Source organism: Mastomys coucha, chromosome X (assembly GCF_008632895.1).
Source record: "Mastomys coucha isolate ucsf_1 chromosome X, UCSF_Mcou_1, whole genome shotgun sequence".
NCBI lineage: Eukaryota > Metazoa > Chordata > Mammalia > Rodentia > Muridae > Mastomys > Mastomys coucha.
The window spans coordinates 60,744,450-60,767,548 of NC_045030.1; the positions used below are offsets into that span (position 1 = coordinate 60,744,450).

A 23,099-nucleotide genomic window follows, 5' to 3' on the forward strand; every position below is an offset into this window, starting at 1 on the left:
GAAATGAAGATACAAGAAATTCTAATAAATAATTGGATGGCTTAAGAAGCCTAATTATCCAAAGGACTACCCACCTTCCAAAGGGAAAAGCAAGTACAGGGCATTTCTTTAGTCCCCTTTCTCATCTCGTGTCATGAGAATGCCAATGAGACTCGTCCATCCTCCACCTCCCACTTCCTGGTGCCAGATCTGTAAGCGCTTAGCCAAGCATGCTGGGAGACACAGAACCTCTAAAGGGAAGGAATAGCCAGATGTCTTGGGTTTTCTTCCCATTCCGTTCTGTTCTGTTCTCCTGACACCACCTCATTACTAGACGTAGGCACTAGACGTGACAGTCAACTACATTTGAACTGAGCAGAGAAGAGGTAGTGAAGGCAGAGTGTGCAGGAGACATGTCTCAAAGGCAGCCTCAGTCACCTAATCAGACTTTAATTTCCATTACAAATGACACAGAAACATCAAGCTCTGTCGTCTCCAACGATACTACACATAAAGGATGGACCGGAGACAACTTTCCAGGAATAGAAGCACTGTGTGCCATCTATATCACTTATGCTGTGATCATTTCAGTGGGCATCCTCGGAAATGCTATCCTCATCAAAGTCTTTTTCAAGACTAAATCCATGCAAACAGTTCCAAATATTTTCATCACCAGCCTGGCTTTCGGAGACCTGTTACTTCTGCTGACTTGTGTGCCCGTGGATGCAACCCACTACCTGGCAGAAGGATGGCTGTTTGGGAAGGTCGGTTGTAAAGTGCTTTCCTTCATCCGGCTCACTTCTGTCGGTGTGTCAGTGTTCACGCTAACAATTCTCAGCGCTGACAGGTGAGTTTCTTTTCTCTGTTCTATTTGCCGGGATGTGAAATTGGGGGAGAGAAAAAATAAAAACGGAAAGAAAGCTTGTGCTTAGCATTTACTGGCTACCGGTTGGCTTTGCTCACATTCTGTAACCTAAATGTAAGATTGAAAAAGCAGCAGCGTTTTAAAATAAAAGTTAGAGTAAAAATGTTAAAATGCCTCTGTTTGCATCTGAAGAGTGCTTGAAAAATATGTGCTTTGGGCTGGGGCTTCTTTCTTTGAAATGTAATTGTTTGTCTGAAAGAATAGCAAACGGTGTTTTTATTTTCCTCCGGTTTATTAAGTCAGGCAAATTATTGCAGGTGCAAAGAAAAATACTCATGCTTTATACATTAGTGCAGCCTAGTGGTATAACAGAGTCAACATGAAAACATTGATATAGGTGTGAAATGGACCGTGTATGCATTACCACGTACCAGAAGGATGGTAAAGAGAGAAAATGCATCTAATTTATTTGAAAGTCCCCAGATTATCTAATGGGAGGTAAACAGTAAGGTTTTCAGCTCCCTGGCAATCCAGTGTCATGTCATCCTTTAATTCTAGTTGCTTTCTTGATGAGCATGGGCTGACATTATCATTCCTGAGAAATAAGTTAATTCTGATGTACTTTTAAAGTCCTGTGGCTATAGCCTGTGAAACAGTCTCACTATCAGGGAGTAGGGGCTCTGGGTTAGGGTGTTTTTAGTTTGGATACTGTATTATGCTGTATAGAATATCTATTGCTGAATAACCATGAAGGCATGAAAAAAAATGAGGCTCCAAGTATTAAATTTTTTGAAAGAAGTCCATAGCTAATCAATGCCTGGCAGTGCTTGGCAGGGATAGCTTTACATACTGAAATCTGACAGGAGCAAAAGCTTGCTCTATGTAAATCTTATCATAACTATAATTATAATTATAATTATTATTATTATCATTATGCTGCTGTTGTTGTTGTTGCTTTTACTGGTCTATATTTTTCTTGAGGGGCAGACTCCTATAAAGGCTACAGGTTTTAAGTTGTCTCTGTCCAAATGAGGAGGCATCATTGCATGGGCTCAACTTCTGATTTTATCCTAATCTCCTCCACTGATCCATTAATTTAGGGAATGAAGTAGCCTTTATGAATGGGGAAAACATGAGTTCTCTGCGTCTTACTGCTGGAAATCTTTTCTCGAAAGATTAAGACTACTTACTCTTCCAGGAGAACTAATGTGATTAATGTGAGTCACTTATACATACAGGGCTTCCTTAGAGCACTTATAGCAACACATAGGTGCTGAGTTATTCTCAAGTCACACAGAAAAACATGCTGAAAATGTCCTAAATATAAAGTCTGCCCTAAAATTACAAAATTGTACATATGGAATGCCTCATGGGAGTGAATTAGGGACAAACTGATTAGCATAAATAAAAATCACTAAGTATGTTCTCTGTCTTTGGAACCACATCCAGTTCTAGTTGGTTCTATATGACTGGAGACAAGAAAGAACTGAATGATTGCTAAAGTCCTATGTGTCACTAATTTCAACTCTGCTGTGATTCTGTGTTTCTAGATACAAAGCAGTCGTGAAGCCACTTGAACGACAGCCCTCCAATGCCATTCTGAAGACCTGTGCAAAAGCTGGTGGCATCTGGATCATGTCTATGATATTTGCTCTGCCAGAGGCTATATTCTCAAATGTATACACTTTCCAAGATCCTAACAGAAATGTGACATTTGAATCATGTAACTCCTACCCTATCTCTGAGAGGCTTTTGCAGGAAATACATTCTCTCTTGTGTTTCTTAGTGTTCTACATTATCCCGCTCTCGATTATCTCTGTCTATTATTCTTTGATTGCCAGGACCCTTTACAAAAGCACCCTGAACATACCGACTGAGGAACAAAGCCATGCCCGAAAGCAGGTATGTAGAAATTGGTCCTCTTGCAAATATAGCCTGAATTTAGTGAGCCCCCACCCAAACCACGCTTCAGTGAGCTGCATAGCATTTATCTGTGTAGAGATCAAATAGCAGTCTCCTGTTGCTGGTATGAGGACAGCCTCTCACTTCAGTCTGAAATTTAGCACACACTCTGAGCAATGCTGAGCAAGTTCTTTGACCTCTCTGAGCCCCAATATTTTTATGTGTAAAATGAAGAAGAGGACTACATGACATAGGTAGATATCAATGGTGAGACTATTAGTTTTGTAGACAGTGGCAGTGTGAGACCAGTCTGAGCTATTTATCCTATAGAATTGGATTTTGCATACTATGAAATTATAAAGCAAAGCGTTATTTGCTTTAGCAAGTATCACAGAGTAGTAGAAATGCACAGAACGGTAAAAGTGGCAAGACGCATCACATTACTCAATGCAAACTACTTCTACATAGATAAGCAACCTGAGGTCTGAGGACAGTGGAATGAAGTGCCCTTGGCAGGAGAACACAGTGACTCACACACCCTTGATTAAGACCTTTGATGGAGTTAGGTGTGCTCTCCTTTCATACATCTGCTCAGAATGATAGGACAGTACCAAAACATTGTCCTGTTTGATTGGTGGTTGGGGAGGTTTCCATTCTGGAGAAGAGGGGAGTAGTGTCTTTTACAGAGAGGGAAGAGGGAGAGAGAGCGCTATTCCTTTCTGGGTAGGTCATCAGTTAGTCGCATAGCTGTGTTCATGAGACTGGAGCTCTATAAGCTTCTATACTTAGTGTTCACATGATCCAGCTATGTTTGTTCTGTTCATGGTTCTATGAGGTGCATCTCTTACTAACAGATGTGAATAGGAGGATTCTCATATATGCTGGATGGCACATTTTGTTTTTATTCCTCTTCTGAGATGATTCAAGTCCCTATAGACTAAAAACAACTTTAGTACCAACCTGACAACTTTCCTAAACTGCCAAAGTCTGTGCTCACCTGTCAGCCTCTGTGGATGCAGTGAAAGCTCTTCAGAATAGTATCATTCCTTTTAGTGAGATTAAATCACTGGGGATTCCACAGCACTGCTTGAGTTAACTTAGAGTATCTCAACTTCCAAGGACGGTGGGAGGCCTCAGAATGAGAGTTAATGAGACCAAGATCACAGGTTACCATGCCAATTAGCTTGTCATATTCTGTATCCACAGGCAGACTTCCCATGTGTCCCAGTCAGTTAGCTCATAAGCATGTGTTCAAAGAGAGGCCAGGTTTTAACTGAAATTCCTATGTCAATCTAGAGTACGATATTTTCTTTTCTATTTCTGGCAGCTAAATGATTGTGTGTGTGTGTGTGTGTGTGTGTGTGTGTGTGTGTGTGTGTGTTTGTACATTTTTCTCCCCCTATAGATTGAATCCCGGAAGAGAATTGCCAAAACAGTATTGGTCCTGGTGGCTCTGTTCGCGCTCTGCTGGTTGCCGAATCATCTCCTGTATCTCTACCACTCATTCACTTATGAAAGCTATGCGGACTCCTCTGATGTCCCTTTTGTCATCATCATTTTCTCTCGTGTGCTGGCTTTCAGCAATTCCTGTGTGAACCCCTTTGCTCTCTATTGGCTTAGCAAGACCTTCCAGCAGCATTTTAAAGCCCAGCTCTGCTGCTTCAAGGCAGAGCAGCCTGAGTCTCCCCTTGGTGGCACACCCCTTAACAACCTCACTGTGATGGGGCGGGTTCCAGCTACTGGGAGCGCACACATCTCTGAAATTAGTGTGACCGTGTTCAGTGGCAGTAGTGCCAAGAAGGGAGAGGACAAAGTTTAGATGTTCCATTAAGAATGATGATTTTTTTTCAGTTCCACCGTGTGTATCCAGCTTTAAGCTGTGCATAGTACAGTGTCTGGGTTTTTTGTTGTTGATGAATTCTGTTGAAGTTTTCAGAAAGAATTATCCTTGTAAGTAATAGACAAACCATCATTTTCTTCAAGGTGCAGACAGTAATGCCATTGGGCTTTCGAAATAAAATGAAGCCCACCAGGGAGAGAAAAATAGGTTTGGAAATACCAGTCAACTGTGAAGAAGGCTGTATAGAAGGGATGGTAAGAAACAAGATAAAGGTTTAAAAGTCAAATTGGATCCCATCTCTCTGATACTCCTCATTTCTCATGCACTCACGTGGTTATCTTAAAATAGTGTTTGTGTTGATTTGTGCTGTAAATCTAGAGATTCTACTTCGTAAACGAGGAGATCAAAAAGAGAGAAAACATCTCTCTCAGTGTTCTGTAAAATCTCTCTCTATATGTGCTTTCACAGAGTGATTGCCCTTTTCCTTCAATCACCATTCCATTATAAGAAATCTTGCAAGTGAAATGAAAATGTTTTAAGAGTTGTAAGGTGTTTAGCATTGAATCTGGGGCAGGGTGCTTCCCTTACTGGGTCAACATGTCCTGAATTTACGTAATTCTATTGCCATTTGGTTAATAACTAGGCAAAGCCATGTCTCACAAGTGTTGTGAGGAATATGTCTTATTCACAGGACGACCAGGGGCCCCAGAGAAAGATTCTTGTCCAAGTTTCTAAGCTGCCACTGTTGGAAATTCTTTCCTCTAAGGAAACTCATTTCATTTGGGTGAGCAGTGCCCTCTTTCTAAAACCCTGAGGAACTGCCACATGGAATCATCACCTGGCTGTGCAAGCGTCATCAGATCATCTACCTGCTTGATTTTCCTCAACTTGATGGGTGCCTAAGTCCTAGAGTTCACCTCTGTTTCTAGAAGTCAGACAGAAGGCTCTGACTTGCTATCCTCGTCTCCAACTTGCTAACGCAAATAAGCTTGCTAAAAAATGTATTTGGGAAAACAAAATCCTTGTAGTCAATAGATTTGTCAGACTTCAATTTGTGCTTTCAGAAAACGAATTCTTGAAGTAAATAGAAGCTTACCTTTGGCATTATAGTTACATTGTATTTTTAAAAACTTGTGTGTTTTGTCTTGTTTCATTTTGTTTTGTAGAATGCTTTTGGTATTTTTGAGCTTAAAATGGCTTGTGCCGTTGTGAACTTCTGCTAATTATGTGGCTAAAAGGGGCGGGGCATATATTAACACTGGGCTTTAAATGTCCTTAAAGTTAGCTTTCTTAAGGTGGGGGTGCTAATATTGTATTAACATTGCTTTAAAGTGAGCAAAATTGTTGTAAATAATCTGGAGGTGAGCAAACAAATAATAAATAAAGTTTGAATGGCTTTGTGTAACTTTTTACTCTAAAAATAATGACAGAATATTAGAACCCATTTCAATTCCAAGACTTTCTTATTTTTAAAGCACAAAACTAAGAAATATTTGATTTTTCTTAATTAGAAAACTATTGTATATTTACTCTCCTGAGCCTAACACTTGAGAAATGATTTTATAAATGTACCAGGCCATGGGCTTCAGAGAGAGCTCAGCAGTTAGAGTGCTTCCTGCATAAGCATGAGGCCCAGACTTTGGATTCCAGCGCGCACCAGCCAGATGTGGGCTTGTATACATCTGTAATTACAGCACAGAAGGGGGTTGATATAATAGGATCCCTGGCACATGCTGGCTGTCAGCCTAGCTAGAAAAAAACAAAAAACAAAGAAACCAGAAGCCCTGGGATTCAGTAAGAGACCGTAACTCAAAAGGAATAAGAAAAAGTGATTTAAAAAGATACATGGCACCTTGGCCTTCATGGACATGCGCTCGCACACACACATAAGAATATACTTAACATATATACATAATCAATAAATAATTAGAAGCGTAATTTTATTTTAGCTCATCCCCCACCCATTCTCCTCTGAGAGTGGCCCCCCTAGGTGTCTCCTGACCCTGACACATCAAGTCTTTGAGGGGCTAGGCACATCCTCTCTCACTGAGGCCAGGGGAAATGAACTGACTTCATTTCTTGGGGTTAACTTTATAAGTGGCTATAATAATAGACACAATTACATTTATATTGCTTATTGTTGTACAATGTTCTTGTGAGATATTTCATTTCTTTATCGAAGGTTCTAGAGATAGGGAGAGATTTGGACACATGAAAAACATATTGTGAACATGTCCTAATTTTGTTAAAAGTCTCCCCTTGCTTAAAATTTAGGATATGGATCACAACAATACTCTATGAAGTATGAAAACAGTCACAAAGTCATGTATGACTAAAGCATGTCCAGAGGGTACATTTTCCTCATTGAAATGAAAAGTGCTCCCAATTTAACACTGTATACCTTCTGTAAGCAAATTTTCTTTGAAAGCATTTATGCAGTTCATATTATCTTAGGATACAGGGGCAAGAAAACTCCCAAACATCATGTGGATAGATGTGTGTACGTATGTATGTGTGTGTGTATGTATATATATGTGTGTGTGTGTGTCACACACATATACAGGACACACACACACACACACACATATATATATATATATATATATATATATATATATATATATACATATATACATATATATATACACAAACACACACTTCCAGAAAGTGTTTATAAGGTAGAGGAACTTTTGCAAAGAAGACCCTCCTCAGGCCTTTTATCTTCTATAGGTTCTATAGGTACTTGTTTTCATTCTACTCTGTACTCAAATTTTATGGGACAAATGTATACTGGCTCTGGCAAATATCTAGTGCAAAATGCAATGCTCCCTTGAGGTAGATTCCCTATAGGCTTCCAGAAAGCTTTTGAGCAAAGGCAACTGGGTGACTTGCAACCTAGACATAAGATTTTTTTCCCCATTTTCTTGTGTGTGTGGGGGGGGAGGGTTAGGGCATCTCCAACATTAAGAGTGTGTGTTATGTGCAATGACAATCATGCAGCGCACTATCTCTTGTACTGTAAACATACTGCAGAATGAAATGGAAGCCCAATAACAAATTAGTGAAAAGAGCTGTCTACAGTTTTCAGGTCAAAGCAAGAACTACTTCGCAGTGTTTAAATGAATCTAACAAAATCCATAGCATGCATATAAATTCAGCTCTCCAATACTTCTACTCAAAACAAGAACCTCATAAAAATAAGTGTATTTGGAAACAAAAACTATGGTTTTAAAAACATCGCTAAGGATGAAATCAGGTTCAGAGGTGTGTGAGGAGCCAAGATGTTCTAGAACCCACCTGGAACCACTGCATTTACAAACAAAGGTGTCTGGAATCGAAATAATTTCTGAGAAGCTTTTCCCTATGGTCAAGTCTGGGTTATAATACTGAGGTTTACATGTATAGAGTTTATTGCTACTTTTAATGATTAAAATTTTACTTGAATAGTTAACATTACAGCAGTGAACGTTGTTGATAAATGTAATCCACATACCCAAAAAGCTGTTTAGAATTGTCTAGTTTTTGAGTCTAAAAAGATGCTGAAAACAAAATAATTGCCGCTCTCCAGCATGTGTTACTTCCATCCTATTGTTTGCCAACTATAACTGAACCTCCTTTGATCTGTGCCTATCTTCTCAGCCGCTGCCTCAGAATGTCCCCCAATGCCTGGCACTTCATAGGAGTTCAGTAAATACCTGTCTGTTTTAAAAATATGGACCCCTTCCCTTTTCGAGGTGCGTGGAATATCTCTGCTTTTCTCGGAAGACTGTTGGCTGTCTTTCTAAGAGACAAGGAAATGGGGCCACATGGTTCATCTTCCATTTGTACAGGGGTGTGTTTACACTCAAGCTTCAGATTCCAGGCTGGAACACTTCTGACACGTTGCAGTAAGCTGCAGGCAAAATCAACTCTCTCCTACTGCAGCCCGAGGGTGGTACTGGATGCATAAAAAGGGGGTGAGATTAAGAAGTGATGGGGCCTTCTGCCCACTGTGCGTTCACTCATGCTTCACTACACCCCAAACAGCAAGTTCTGTGTTTGGGTTACTAAGATGAACAAAAGTGTATCCTCGGGCAAGCATTTAAAAAAATAAGTAAATCCTTGGCTCCTGCGCAGGGGCGGGGACTTGCGCGAAGGAGGCGCCAAGGTTTCGCGAAGCGGGAGAAACTTGTCCCACGGTCCCACCCACCTCCCCAAGATGGCGCCTGCCGCAAAGCCTATTCAGCGCCAGCTCTACTGGAAGAGTCCTTTTTCAGGCCATCGCTTCCGCCAAAGTCGTCCGGTGTGCGGAGGAGCCCAGGGTTCCCGAGGTGCCAGGCATTTCGGCAGGCTGCTTCTCCAAGAGGAGTTTCCGCTAAGTAGGGACAGGCCGCGGCGGCGGCGGCGAGGCTCTGAAGCCCCGCCCCTGCCTGCGCAAGCGTCGCAGGCATTCGACGCCCCGTGGGCGTGTCGGCGCAACCCCGCTACGTCGCCAGGCGCGGACAATGGCGACTGCATCAGCCTGAGGCGGACTTCGTTCTCCAATAGTTGTCCGGCGTGGCAGGAGGAAGCCGTGGGGCCTCCGGAGTCAGCCGCGGCGGTGACAGCGCGCTTGCGCGCTTCCGCCTCGCCCTGGACTTAGCGGCGGCGGCGGCGAGGCCCCCGCGGAGGCCGCCAGGTGGGTGGCGGCGACGGCGCTGGCACTTTCAAGGTGCATGCGTGCGCGAGTGGGGCGGGCGGGAGGGCGGAGTCTGGGCGGTGCCTCGTGGACTTCCCAGAGTCTGCTGGGGCGCTGCGGGAGGCGGCCCGGGAGTTGCTGTGCACGTTCGGAGCTCTGCAGACCTCTTTCTCTGCTCTCTCTTCCAGCGCCCTTTTGGCCTCTTCAGTTCTCCGACCGCTGCGTCCGGGACTACGCGAGAACCATGAGTGGCAACAACTTGAGCGGGAACGAGGAGTTTGATGAGCAGTTGCGAATGCAAGAATTGTACGGAGGAGACCCCAAGGAAGGTGACACCCAGAATGAGCCCTCTGGAGAAACCGATTCTTTGGGACAACCACCAGATGACACTCCCTATGAGTGGGACCTTGATAAGAAGGCTTGGTTCCCTAAGGTAAGAAAGAGTAGCTTGAATCCCACTGCGGAGCGGGGCCATAGGGCTCCCTGGCTACCCTTGCGGGACATCCCTGTTATGTTTGCTTCGCTGAAGTACTAGGTCTTTGAACCGGTGGTTGGTGGGTAGTGTCTATTCAGTCTATTGCAGTCCCGATGTATAAAGGAAGGTAAATCTTAGGGTGGTGCCTTAAGTGTTTTTTATGCCTTATTAATTTGTGTATGTGTGTGAAGGTCACAATTCTTTTATCTTGATATTTTTACTGCAAAGAGGAAAAACACCAAGAAAAACACATTGGTAAGAGTTTTATCCTGTATAGCCAAACTTAACTTATGCTTCCTGTATGTGCTTGTGTAGAATGCAGCTTGTTGATTTACAGGGTGGAAAAGCAGTCATTCACCTCTACCGAATAAACTTTTCTTGATTCTTGTTTTATTATTCTACTAAATTTTGTTCCAGGGCATCTAAGTTTGGACCCTCTAACCACAGGAATATATGACTAGGAATGCACAGGAAATGGATGAAAGAGATCTCTACATTTGTTTCGAGTACTTGGGACTTGCTAAGTGTTTAATTTCAACATGGAAATAACACAACTGGTGTTGAACCCGGTGTTGTAAACTGTATGGTGAAAGTACTGTTAGTCTCAGCCTGGTAGGAACTTTGGCATCAAAGGGTACTAACAGTGCACCAAGCGATTGGAGAGCAAATCCCACAAAACTTTTCTCCATTGTGCAGGGGGATTGTTGGTTCAAAAATTCTTTATTTCAGCTATTCTTTCTGACTTTGTATTTGTGCATATTTCAAGCACCCCAAACTATACAAATTTACAATTGAACTTCTGGACTTGCACCGCCCACATGAATGTAGATGTGATTTCTTTCTGAGCGCTTTCAGTAGTCTGACAATTATTTGGTATCTGGGCACCCAAAAGTGGATTCTGCGATTAGATTACCAGTTGGTTTTGGGTTTTACCATCTCATTATTTGATACTTGTTTTGTTTTATGTATTGGCCACTTTAGTCAGGTATACTGTAGAAAAGTGGTAATTTATACAAATGTAGGGAAAGTGATGGCATCATTTAAAACCATGCATGTTGTTTTGGCAGTCGGAGCACCTTTGTCCTACTTTGATCATACTACACGGTTTCCATAGAAGGTGACTGGTCTTGGATTATACTTTAATTAGTAAAACTTCTTGTGCTATAAACACTTGTTTTAAGTTCTAGGTTATATTGCAGGATGTCCAGCCTTATAACATAGTTTCCGCACGTGAAGTAACCTTGTGTGCTTCTGTGTTGACTTACCCATTTAGATCACCGAAGATTTCATTGCTACGTATCAGGCTAACTACGGCTTTTCTAGTGATGGTGCATCCAGCTCTACTGCGAATGTCCAGGATGCCAATACTAAGACTGTAGAAGAACCTCCACAAAAAGAAATCCCAGAAACCACTGACTCCAAACGGAAGGGAGAAAAGAGAAAGGCTGAATCTGGCAAGTGGTTCTGTCTTTGCAAAAGCTACCTTTAGAAATGAGATAGGAAAAAAAATCTGTGTATCCGTTTCACATTTGGGAGAATTATATCACTGAAAGAATGATAATGTGAGTTTCCAATTTCAGATAGGCTTAGAGTCACAAAGAATAGAGATAGCCCTTTTTCTTTTTCAGAGAGAGCACTAAAGGTAATTCTCAGGCAAAAGGTTTATGTATTTTGAAAGCGACGTAGTGATTTGTGTTAGTCATAGTCTTCTGAAATAGGACATTCTAAAACTTGGAAGAAGCTGCCATTGCCAAGATTTCACAATGTAATTCTTGGTGTTTCCTTCAAGTGTTTTATTTATTTCCCTTTGGTTTTTTTTTTTAGGATGGTTCCATGTTGAAGAAGACAGAAATACAAATGTATATGTGTCAGGTATTTATCCTGTTGTACTGCAGTTTTCACATTGGAAACATTTAGTGTTGAGACTTTGTGCTAAGTGAATTCTAGTTTCAGTGTGTTTTGTTCACCTGCTTTTGTTAGCTAGGAATTTACTTAATAGGGAAGGAAGAAAAGTTATGCAACATTCCATGCTGTTCTCTATGCCTGCCTTAGATAATTTACAGTAGTTGGTTTGTGCCTTCAGATTTAGTGAAGCATAAGCATAGCAGAGCTGTATGATTTTTAATGTATAAGGTATGAATGATCTTCATATTTATAGATAGGAAGGTTTTGTACTCATTTCCACAAAGCAGCTTTGTATTTACCTAAGTTTCAGGTTTCTCATTGGTAAAATGCTAAAAACTTTTACCTTCATTAAATATTTTAAAATTACAGGTCTCCCTCCAGACATTACAGTGGATGAATTTATACAGCTTATGTCCAAATTTGGCATTATTATGAGAGATCCTCAGACTGAAGAATTTAAGGTCAAACTTTACAAAGATGATCAAGGAAATCTTAAAGGAGATGGGCTTTGTTGTTATCTGAAGGTTGGTATTTGGTCAGATAAGTCTCTTATCCCTTCAGTTTTTAACTCAGGAACCAAGGCTAGAATTGTATAGGTACTAGCCTAAAGCACGAACCACCCAAAACAAAATGCAAAGAAAACTGAGCGTTCAGTCCTAACTAACTGTATGTAGGTGATGCTGGTTGCTTCTCCATATAGATAAATAGCTGCTTCCATCCAGTATACTCAACACAGACTGCAAAGATGTAACACAAAGGAAGTATTGAGTAACACACAGAAAAAATCCCAAAGTCACCTTAGTTTATTTGCTTGTTTTAAGAAACTCTTTGCTATAAGGTCAGCATGTTATGTAAATATGTAATTGAGGGGCTTCTCTTATCTTCAAAAATCTCACTGCAAAGACCTCTTCCTCAGTGTATGTAATCAACAGTTTAAAAATCCAAGAAGAAAAAAGCCAGTGACATTTTCTTTGCACATTGGAGTGAACTGGAATGGGGTGCAGCAAAGTCTTGACTGCTGCCTGTTTTTACAAATCCAGTTTTGTTGGAACACAACCGTACTGGCTCGCTTACACTTTTGTGTCTGGCTGCTTTCATGTTTCATCAGTAGCATTAAGTGCTTATAGCGGTAACCCTGACCCTCAGAGCCTAAACTGCTTCCTAACTGGCTCTTGACAAAAAGTGTTTTCTAACCCCGAATTAGACTAGAAAGGAGATGGTGAATTATACTTACTGCTTCAAACACCATGGAAGAGAATTAAAGTGGAAATTGGCAGAGCTGTGTGTAGTCTTTTTACTGTAAATTGTACAGCATTGATTGATTTTGGAAGGAAGTTATCATTTCTGGGAACACCAGTCAGTCACCTTAGGAGCACGTGTCATCCATTCTCACCTGGCACAAAACTGTGGCCACAGTTATGACATGCATTTGTCAGAGAACCTGAAAATAACTCTAAGTCAAAGTAAAAAATGATAATGGAGTATAAATATCATAGGTGTGTAGTTAGTGGACAGTGGGATCAGAAGAAAGTAGGCTTGAGATGGCAAGGCTTGGGGTTATCAACTTTTAATCTGGTAAGTGAACACTAACATGATCATTTGGGATGTTAATCTTCTGTGTTCATATGTAAGATTTGAGAATTTTACCAGCCCAAAGTTGACTAAAAACCTGTGAACTGAATTTTCAAAAGAGCAGGTTATTGATGGGATTTTTTTTTTAAAAATGTCTTTTATTTATGTATATACATGTGGGGGGAGGGGCATTTATATATGTACCCATGAATGCTGTTGCATGCAGAGACCAGAAGAAGATGTTGGATCCTGTGGCGCTAGAGTCATAGATTATTATGAGCTACTAATTATGGCTGCTGGGAACTGAACAAGGGCTCTTGACTGTTGAGCCATCTCTTCCACCCCATGTTTGGATTTTTAAAGAATAATATTGCTCTATGAAACACTTTTACATAAAACTTAAAGCCCGTGAAAATAATCTAATTGTCTTCTAATCAATAAGTTGCACTCCAGAAAATAAAGTTAATTATTTCAGAATCCGTATTTGATTGAGCAGCTTAGGTCAGTGGTCCTCTGTCCTCTCCTCAGACCTTTCATTTTTTGACTCTGAGTAGGGGTGACAACTAGTGTGTTTGTGTAGGACCCAGAATCCAATCCATAACTGCATTTACTATATAAGCCATTAAATAATGATCTTCTACTAAGCATGTTATTGCAGATGTATGTTGTAGTTTAATGAAGCTGAACACTAAAGGCTGACTGTATTAGGGCCAGTTCCTCTAATCACCCACTGTTAGGTAGATGTTACAGAATTACACAACTGGAATATGCCACAGATATCACTCAGTTCCACTCCTCTCATTCTACAGATGAGAAATTTGGGCTCCTGGAGACAAAACTTACCTTTTGGGTAATTTGCTCAACACCTGCTGTGTGTTATGCCCTAGCCTTTCCATATACTATTTCATCTAATCTTTTAAGGAACCCTGTGATGAAGATATTTTAGCTTTATGCAGATAGAGAAATTGGGGGTTTAGAAACCTAGTCATGTGTCTAAGCTAACATGTGCCTAAGTGTGTGAGGTATAGGTGTGTTTTGAACAAAGCTTTCCTGATTTATATTTTAAGATTCTTTATCCCAAAGTAGGTAGCTAACATTGCTTGTATCAAAATTTCAAGTTTCATTTCAGTGGTCAACTAAATGAGTATTTTATTTTACCTTTTTAGAAAGAATCTGTGGAACTTGCATTAAAACTTCTGGATGAAGATGAAATTAGAGGCTACAAACTGCATGTGGAGGTGGCGAAGTTCCAGCTGAAGGGTGAATACGATGCCTCAAAGAAGAGGAAGAAGTGCAAAGACTATAAGAAGAAGCTCTCTCTGCAACAGAAGTGTGTAGTTTTTCTCTTTTGAAAATTACATATAAATATTCTAAAGCATTTTTTTTTGATAATAGGTACTTAGTGTTGTTCCATTAAACATGTCTACAAATTATTGTAAAGGAATTTTATTAGCTGGTCAGGGATCGGCAGTAGTCTCTTCCATAGGCTGATTTGCTACTGGTGAGGAGGGTTGTCTTTTTCTGGGATGATTTCGAAAACAGTCTGTTCTAGGCTTTTTTATTCAAAAACTAAATGGTGAGTGATGGGCTCGTGATGAACTGAATGTCATTGTCCCTCCATCTCTTTCCACACTTCCTGCCCCTACCTTTTGTGCTTCCAGTCTTCAGTAAGTAAATGAAGAACTTAATTTGGGGGGTGATTATTTATGATGTAAAAGGGGACTTAAGTTAGTTCAGTATTGAGGTTTGTTAGTAAAAGTTAGAATGGCTGAAGGTTATATCATTGTATTTGTGTGTGTGTGTGTCTGTGTTTGTATATATAAAATGTGACATGTATATTAATTTGTTATTAAGCATGTTTTAGGAAATTAGTCAAAATAATACTTTCACCAGTGAATCCTATTAACATTCTAGCATTATGCTTAAACTCATGATCAAATGTTCATCATATTTTCTTTGTGTGGCCCCATGTTTTTTTACAGACTTAGTTAAAATAGACACCTTCAATTTTTTCAAACAATATCAGAAAAATGTAAGATTACAGCAAAGAGCCAGTAGTATACTATTCAGTGCAATTTGTTCTTCATAATGTTATAAATTACATATATATTTAAATTGCTTTTGGTCCCAAACTATATATGTGGACTCACTGTACTGAATATAAACCATTTTTTCTTGTCATTAGTGTCTATATAGTGCAGCATAACAGCTACTTATATAGCATTTACATTGTGTAAGATATTATAATACTCAAGAGATAATTTAAAGTGCATGGGAAGGCAGGTATAATTTGTCAGCCAATATAATAGTGTTCTGTGTGGCCAAGGATTTAGGTACCAAGCCTCCACTGAAAACTGAGGGGTGCTTCTTCATCTTCCTAGAAAGTTGAACATACTAACCCATTAGGAGATTTTAGAAGCCTAACTGCAGTGTTCTTTAGTGGGACTCCAGTTATTTTGATAAGGGGAGTTCAAATTCTGAATGTGTATTTTCCCTCCTGCCTAGATTATTTCTTACTTTATAAAGTTCTGTGGAAATACATTGTATCATATAATGACGATTTGTAAATTCTCACTATAGGATTACATCCATCACTTTTCTCTCCCACAAATCTGAACCCAGATTTCAGTTCACTGTTTTTTGTTACATTAGGCAGTTGGATTGGAGACCGGAGAGACGAGCTGGACCAAACCGGCTGCGCCATGAGCGAGTTGTCATTCTCAAAAATATGTTTCACCCCATGGATTTTGAGGTAGGAAATAGTGTTTTAACATCTAAAAATTCTGGAATTTTTTTACAAGAGGGTGCAAAGCTTACCATGCGCCATCACTGTGGAGTCTTATTTCTGAAGTCATGGTATGATAGGAAAATGGAACAAAGAATCAGCCTGTATTTAGAATTCCCTGTGTTTATCCCTTTGCTCTTTTGATTGGATCCCAGATAAGACTGTTACTAGTCATACTGTGGGCCAAAATCACAGCTGCTTGCTGCCTGAAATCAAAGATTGATGGGACAGCCTGTGAGTTCGTAGTACAGCTGATTTTGGTGGAAAATACCAGTTCCACACTCGAATCTGAAAACTGAGAAAAGTTTGATCTTTAAAGAAATCTGATGTTCCAAGAGTGGAGGTTGTTTTTCAAGACCATATTTTAATATCCGTGTAGAATCTCCAAACCAACAACTAAGGTGTTCAATAGGCACTGTCACGATAGCTTACATTGTGTTGTGCCTCCTGGTCCCATGTGCTAGCGTACATGGATACTATCAGGAGTGGAGAAGTAACTTTTGCTTTCTCTATCTAGTTCTGGAATTAGTGATAGTACATTGCACACAAGGAAGAAAATGTTCAGAATGTTAAAATTCAGATTTGGAAACATTCTAGTTTCATCTCTGTCTAATCTTGTTCTTTTCATTCACGTGGTCAACAGTGTCACAATGGCTGTTTCAGTTTAGCTCCTTAGCAAGGGCTTTCCTAATGGACAGCTCATTGCTGAACTGTCCACATAAAGTGTTGGAGTTTACAGTGCACTTGTGGAGTCTAAACGTCTTTTCATGATTACATGGATTCTGTAGTCTATTTCTAAAGTTGCTTAATGTCTCTTTTCACCTGAAATCCAGAAGGCTCTTGAAATATATAACAGCTATTTAGATATACAATAGTAATGAAGTACAGTTGGCAATCAAATGCATACTCCATAGACAGTCTTTGACTTACGCTGCCTTGAGGTTTCTCCAACTTTAAAATAGTGTGACAGCAGTTGTGCTGCAACAGGAGCCCTGATTCACATTTTGGATTTTGAGATTTTTGTCAGGCTAGTGACATTTGATATGACCCTTTCTCACAATACTAGGCAGCAGCTGCGAGCTTCAGGGCTCCACCAGCCATTTGCCATGAGGGTCGGCAGTGACCATGAGGTCTACAGTATACAGATGTTCAATAAACTAGCTGAATTATTGTACACTGTATCAGAAAATCAGGAACCATGTTTTTGTGAGATGCTTTTGCCCAGCTGTAGGCTAGCATGTTCTGTGTGGTTTAAAGGTACATGGGGTACTTTATACGGAGTAAATTGTCGGTTTGGGCTGGGATGAGTAAGACAAGTGGGCTACCTGTCCTTGCTTTTTGAAATGTTGTCATTGCCGGAGGAGGTTGAAAAACTGCTGCAGTAATCCACTAGGTGGACTGCCTTTTTATTATGTCCTCTAGAGAATGAGTGCTGGTGGTATGCATGCATTCATCCTGTTTCTACTAAAAGACGTAATTGTAAACTTCATCCCAACCATCTGTCCCTCTGCAAAGGAAAGTCTAATTGCATCTGTTCTTTCTTCTTCCTCTGACCTTGCTCACTGGGAGAACTTTCTCCAATAAAACTGTCACACTATGTACACTTAGGTTTTCCTAGAGCAGCCTGTATAATTTCTCTCCTAAAAACTACTTTGGTTTTTAGTTTTTTTTTTTTAAGATGGACCTTCATGTGTAGCTCAGGATGGTCTTGAAGTTGCTTTGTAGCCCAGTTAGTCCTCAAAATCAAAATCACCTTGCTCCCACCTCCTCGAGTGCTACAGCGCTATGCTTAATGAATGAGTGAGTGAGTGAGTGAATGAATGAATGAATGAGCTAACAAACGAACAAGCATATATACGTCGGTATATATGTATGTGTGTAATGAAAATCCTTGGTTTGTTTCAAGCTGGTACTTTAAAGTTACAAAGCTTTCATTTTTCTGTTTTGGTTTTCCTTCCTAGTATTTCTTACCCTCTGCTGCACTGTGAGTTCCCCAAGAACCAGGACTTTGTCTACTTTGTTTGCTGCTGTATTTCTGATGCACAGAATTGTGTTTTTCACTACTCAGTTCTTGAGCACACGTGTATTAACATGTCCTGAATAGCTTTGTGGTGCTCAGGTTTAACCAGGGCCTTGAACAAGCACACATTCCACCGTGGAGCCTCACCCCAACCCTTGCTTTGTTTTTGTGTGAAGAGTACTTCACAGTGAGGTCTGTTACTTCCAAGGCAGACTTTCCATTGCCTCAACAGAGACAGTTTCTCTTTAGCATCTTTGCAAATCAGGGCAAGTTTCCAGCTCCAATGCTGTGCTGAGTAGAGGGCCAAGATAGTCTCTTCTGGCTGTGGTAAACTTGAGAATTTTCAGGGAACGAAGTCCTTGTTAGTGAATGCTCTCTTAGTTTGCACAGATGCCTGATCTCCAGTGATCCTATAGCTTGCTGAGAGCCTATTAACAAGAAAGATGGCAGTTGTCTTGCTTTTTTTGTTCAGGGTTTCTGGACCTGGACATCATGTCACTGTAGACCTGCATAGTCTAAGTAGACTCTAGCCACAATTATTAGAATTAAGATTCATCTCTGCAGTTAAACAAGACATATAGTAGGTCCTATGTTGAGAAATACAAACACATAAGAGAACTGTATCATCACAGAAAAGTACTGGGGGTGATACTGGTATAGATGGTCAGGTTGGCTTCAAGGTTCCAATCCTCCTGCCACTTCCTATGAGCTGGGACCACAGGCACAGGCCTGTGGCATTACACAGCTCTTGATAGAAGGATTCAGGAACAATTTTTAGGGACTGTTTAATTTCACTAAGGACTGGTTATGAACCTAAAGAACAGACACCAACATTCAACTTTTTAGAGGAAAACAAAAACAACATTGTTGGTTTACCCCAGTGTAGAACTCATATTTGGAAGGGTGGAATATGTTTTATTCTAAAAGCTTGAGTAATGTTAGAAGTTGCATACCTAAAAATCCTCTGTGAGGTCAGGGTAGTGACACAGGAAACACAGGATAATTTTGTAATGTAACTTCCAATGGGTCCAGTGTTCAGTTCAAAGCCTTATCTAAAACTTTAACCTGGAAAGTTTGACTATCAAGAAATGAAAAATCAGAACTCTGACATGAAGGGAGGTTTCTTTTTGTGCACATCAGCATGGCCTAATACGATGTGAGAAGCTAAGATGAAGCTAGGGAGATTAATTTTAATAAGGACGTGCCCAGTAAGTAATGCATGGTCATTGTCCACCATTTTAGTCAGTGGGAAGTTTAGATCAGAGTTCCATGTCTAGCTCACTAGGTTAAAGAGTCTTCTTAGAGACAGGAAGCATGAGGCAGTGATAGAGCAGAGGTGAAGTATCTGTTTCTGACCTTTGCATGCCCTGAAGCTTGGAGTTCTGGTTTTCCTTCCCAGAGGTCTGGGAGGGGAAGCTTCCTGAAGCAGAGACCACTGGGATCAGCAGTGCTTCAATTTTTGTAGCACATTCACAGTGGAAAAGCAACAAGAGTATTTTATTATGTGCTTTAAAAACTACACACACACACACACTGACGTCTAAGTATATAGTTTTCCTTTGCTACTGTGGATTGCTTCCCTGTGCCACACTTTTCTATTTCTGCCTTCTCACTTAGGCCTGAGCTAGTGCAGTGAGAAATCATGGATCTTTAGTTTTGATTCTTTCATTTATTACTATAGTCTGCAGACAAATGTACCTACCTTTAAGCAAAGCACTGTGCTTCATTTGTTAATTTGTCCCAGTAATAAATTTGGTTCTTGAATTATGAAGAAGGAGGGAACTCCCTTTTAATCATGTTTGTTTTTGCAGGATGATCCATTGGTACTGAATGAGATCAGAGAAGATCTTCGAGTAGAATGTTCAAAGTTTGGGCAGATTCGGAAGCTCCTTCTGTTTGATGTAAGTTCAGTGAGTGTTGAAGCCTCACATCCTTTCAAGCTGAGAAATAACTGAGAGTGCCCTGGGATTTAGATTACTGTTTTTATATCGCAGGCCTGCTGTCTGTCAGCAGTAGTTCAATGAACATGGCTTATAAGGCAAGGCTTTGATTGATTTGATTTGCTGGGCTTATTTCCCTTCCTCTTGACTTTTTAAAAGAGTGAGCACAAGTAGAAGAAAAATGTGTGCAGCATTAGTTTTCTCAAGGTTCTTGACTTTCTCTGAATTATTCACCTGATCACAGTTAAGGAACAAAAGCTACCTTGTGTATTTTTCCCTGTACTTCCAAAACTGGTAGGAAGTACTTACGTGACCACTTATTACAGTGTATTGCTGATGTACTGATTGCCAGGGGCTTTCTGCATGGCATCCTCAGAACCCTTTGAAGTGAGTAGCTATGAACCTATGGATGAGGAAGCCGTATCTTTCCCTATGTGAGCCCTTGCTCAGTGCTCCATCAGCCCCCAACATGTAGGGTTTAGTCCCAGGGTAAATCTGATCCATTTAACACTTAACAATTACATGGTCTGGCCTCTTGGGTAGTATTGTTAACAGAAGCATTTGTGAGAACATTCTACTGGTTTGTGCTAAACAAGGTACAGCTACAGAAGCAGCTCACCACTGGGATAAGGGGGTTGGGGGGGTGGAGAAAGAGTTCTTATGTCTTGTAGCTTAGAGTGTCAGGAGAATGCTACTCCTAACCTAGCTTAGGTAATGTGTGTCTGACTGCTAATCTTTTTATTCAGTCCTTCTTACTCTTGTCTTTTTAGAGACACCCAGATGGTGTGGCCTCTGTGTCCTTCAGAGAACCAGAGGAGGCTGATCATTGTATTCAGACTCTGGATGGAAGGTGGTTTGGTGGCCGACAGATCACTGCTCAAGCCTGGGATGGGACTACAGATTATCAGGTAACTCCTGGAGCTGTCAAGGGCACATGAACTTGCACTGTCAATGGCACATTTAATGTGGGAGTTGGTGTAATCTGTTTTGTATAATGCAACTTGTAAATAATGTTTTTACATTGGAGGATAGAGAAAAACTTTTCACTTCTCAGCTTATAAGTCTGAAAAGTTGAGGCATTCTTAGAATAATAAGAAAAGAAAATATTAAACTAAAGTATATCACATCCTTTCTCACTATAGAGAATGGACAAAGGTGAAACAGTAATGTTCTGGGAAAGGAAATATTTCCACAATACCAATATTTCCTTATAGTTGTATGACCTTATTTAAGGTTGACTGTGTAAGGTTGATTAGCCAAGGGTTTGAACACTGGACAGTAAGGAAGTGTTTGGATTGCTTTGGAAAAGTTACTTTACAAACCAGGGTACTTGCATTAGTATTAGAAATGCTCAGAGAAGTTACTGTTTCTTTTTGCCCAAAACTCATTTTAACAATAGTTCCTGTTTATGCACAGGTAGAGGAGACCTCAAGAGAAAGAGAGGAAAGGCTGAGAGGCTGGGAGGCATTCCTCAATGCTCCTGAAGCCAACAGAGGCCTCCAGCGTATGGATTCCATCTCCAGTTCAGAAAGGCCAGGGCCTTCCAGAGTGAGGCATTTTTCAGAGCACCCAAGCATGTCTAATATGCGTGCTCAGGAAGCTACAACTGGAATGGAATTTGAAGAAACTATCGATGAAAATAAGTTTGAAAAGGCAGAAGATGGGGGAGAATCCGAAGGAGATGCTTCTGAAAAAGATGCCAAAGAAGGTGGGTCTGATGGGGACTACCCTGAGAAAGAAAGTGGAGAAGGCTGCTCCAAGAAAGAGAATGAAGAGGGCTGCCCCAAGAGAGAGAGCAGAGAAGGCTGCCCTGAAAGGGCGCTTGAGCCTGAAGAGGGTAATCCTAAAAAGGAGTCTCAAGAGAATGGCCCTGAAAGAGAAGCTAAGAAGAAAAGCAAAGAGAATTATGAGAAGAATGGCCTTGTGAAAGAATCTGAAGACAATGACCTCAGTAGGGAGTCTGAAGGGGAAGACAGCCTCAAGAAAGAGTCGGAAGATGACTCAGACAAGGAGTCTGAGGAAGACAGCTCAGAAAAGCACTCTGAAGATGCCTCTGACAAAGAGTTAGAAGAAAATGGTGTTAAAAAAGATGTTGACCAGGATGCCTCTGACAAGGAGTTCCCAGAAAATGTGGAGAAAGAGTCAGAAGAAAATGAGACTGACAAATCAGAATTTGATGAAGGTTCTGAAAGAGTGTTAGGTGAGGAAGGCTCTGACAGAGAATTTGAGGAAGAGTCAGATGAAAAGGAGGATGATGATGATGATGATGATGAAGAGGAGGAAGAGGTTGTATATGAAAGGGTTTTTGATGATGATTCTGATGACATTGAGGAGGAAGAAGAAGCAGATGAAAAGGAGTGTGAAGATGCTGATGACAAAGAGGAAGATGATGACATAGATGAAAAGCTCTTTGATGACTCAGATGAGAAGGAAGATGAAGAAGACACAGATGGAAAGAAAGATGACGATGCCAGTGATAAAGTATTCGAAGACAATTCCAATGAGAAGTTGTTTGATGAGGAAGAAGGTCCCAATGAGAAGTTGTTTGATGATTCTGATGAAAGAGGGACTGTGGGGAATGTGAAAGAAGATGGGTCTCAGTCCACAGACAGCAGCTTTGCCCTCAGTAGTAGTGATGATGATGATGAAGTGTAATCTTTTCCAGTTGCTTCTTAGGGAGAGCCCTGCATCTCCATTTGCCCACGCTTCAGGGCCAATAGTAGTGTTATATCAACATATGTATAGTGGTAGGATGCCATCAGACTAATGTCTCAAAGGTTTTTGTTCTCACCTGTACCAGTGGATTTAAATATGTTTATTGGTTCTTCAGTTCAAAACTTCATAGTCACCATGCAAGTAAACTGGATACCTGTCATTTTGTTGGATTTGTTAAATGCATGCAAAAGAATATTTTTAAAGTATTCTAATTGGAGTTTGTGATATTCAGAAATAAAGATTAAATTGGTAATATGCAGAACCTGAAATGTGGACTTGAATTAACTTGTGTCTTAAATGGAATATTGCTTGATTCCTCCCATAGCCCTTATTTCCAGCTGTTTTAACCAGTTGGGATATCATTTCCCCATTCTGCACCACAGTGTGGTCCTAAAGTCATAAGATGAAACTTTAGACTCCCTCCCTCAATCCTTGAAAGTTACG

General features: G+C 40.5%; 2 protein-coding genes across 4 annotated transcripts in view; both read left to right on the forward strand.

Annotated features, from left to right (window-relative positions):
• Brs3 (bombesin receptor subtype 3) overlaps positions 1 to 5,979 on the forward strand; it is a 49,220-nt gene extending 43,241 nt beyond the window's left edge. For 2 of the 3 annotated variants that reach the window (XM_031373806.1, XM_031373805.1), the window contains 3 exons: positions 454 to 826; positions 2,395 to 2,746; positions 4,152 to 5,979. In XM_031373806.1, coding sequence (XP_031229666.1) covers positions 624 to 826; positions 2,395 to 2,746; positions 4,152 to 4,565 — 969 coding nt within the window. In that variant the 5' untranslated portion in view covers positions 454 to 623 and the 3' untranslated portion in view covers positions 4,566 to 5,979. Of the gene's footprint in view, positions 1 to 392; positions 827 to 2,394; positions 2,747 to 4,151 lie in introns of those variants that run through there. The other variant, XM_031373804.1, reaches the window with a different exon arrangement.
• A 3,070-nt stretch (positions 5,980 to 9,049) lies between these two features.
• Positions 9,050 to 22,924, forward strand: Htatsf1 (HIV-1 Tat specific factor 1). Its single transcript, XM_031362032.1, has 10 exons — positions 9,050 to 9,243; positions 9,432 to 9,676; positions 10,992 to 11,172; positions 11,543 to 11,590; positions 11,993 to 12,147; positions 14,362 to 14,525; positions 15,848 to 15,947; positions 19,812 to 19,901; positions 20,711 to 20,848; positions 21,357 to 22,924. Exons 2-10 carry the CDS (start codon positions 9,488 to 9,490, stop codon positions 22,593 to 22,595), a joined length of 2,304 nt encoding a protein of 767 aa, XP_031217892.1. The 5' UTR covers positions 9,050 to 9,243; positions 9,432 to 9,487; the 3' UTR covers positions 22,596 to 22,924.
• Positions 22,925 to 23,099: the final 175 nt, after the last annotated feature.

Excerpts from the sequence above, each read along its gene's own strand:
- Htatsf1 (XM_031362032.1), top strand. The coding sequence starts at position 9,488 with ATGAGTGGCAACAACTTGAGCGGGAACGAGGAGTTTGATGAGCAGTTG. Across the intron at positions 14,526-15,847 it reads AAGCTCTCTCTGCAACAGAA|GCAGTTGGATTGGAGACCGG; the intron begins GTGTGTAGTTTT and ends TTGTTACATTAG. Across the intron at positions 15,948-19,811 it reads TTCACCCCATGGATTTTGAG|GATGATCCATTGGTACTGAA; the intron begins GTAGGAAATAGT and ends TTGTTTTTGCAG.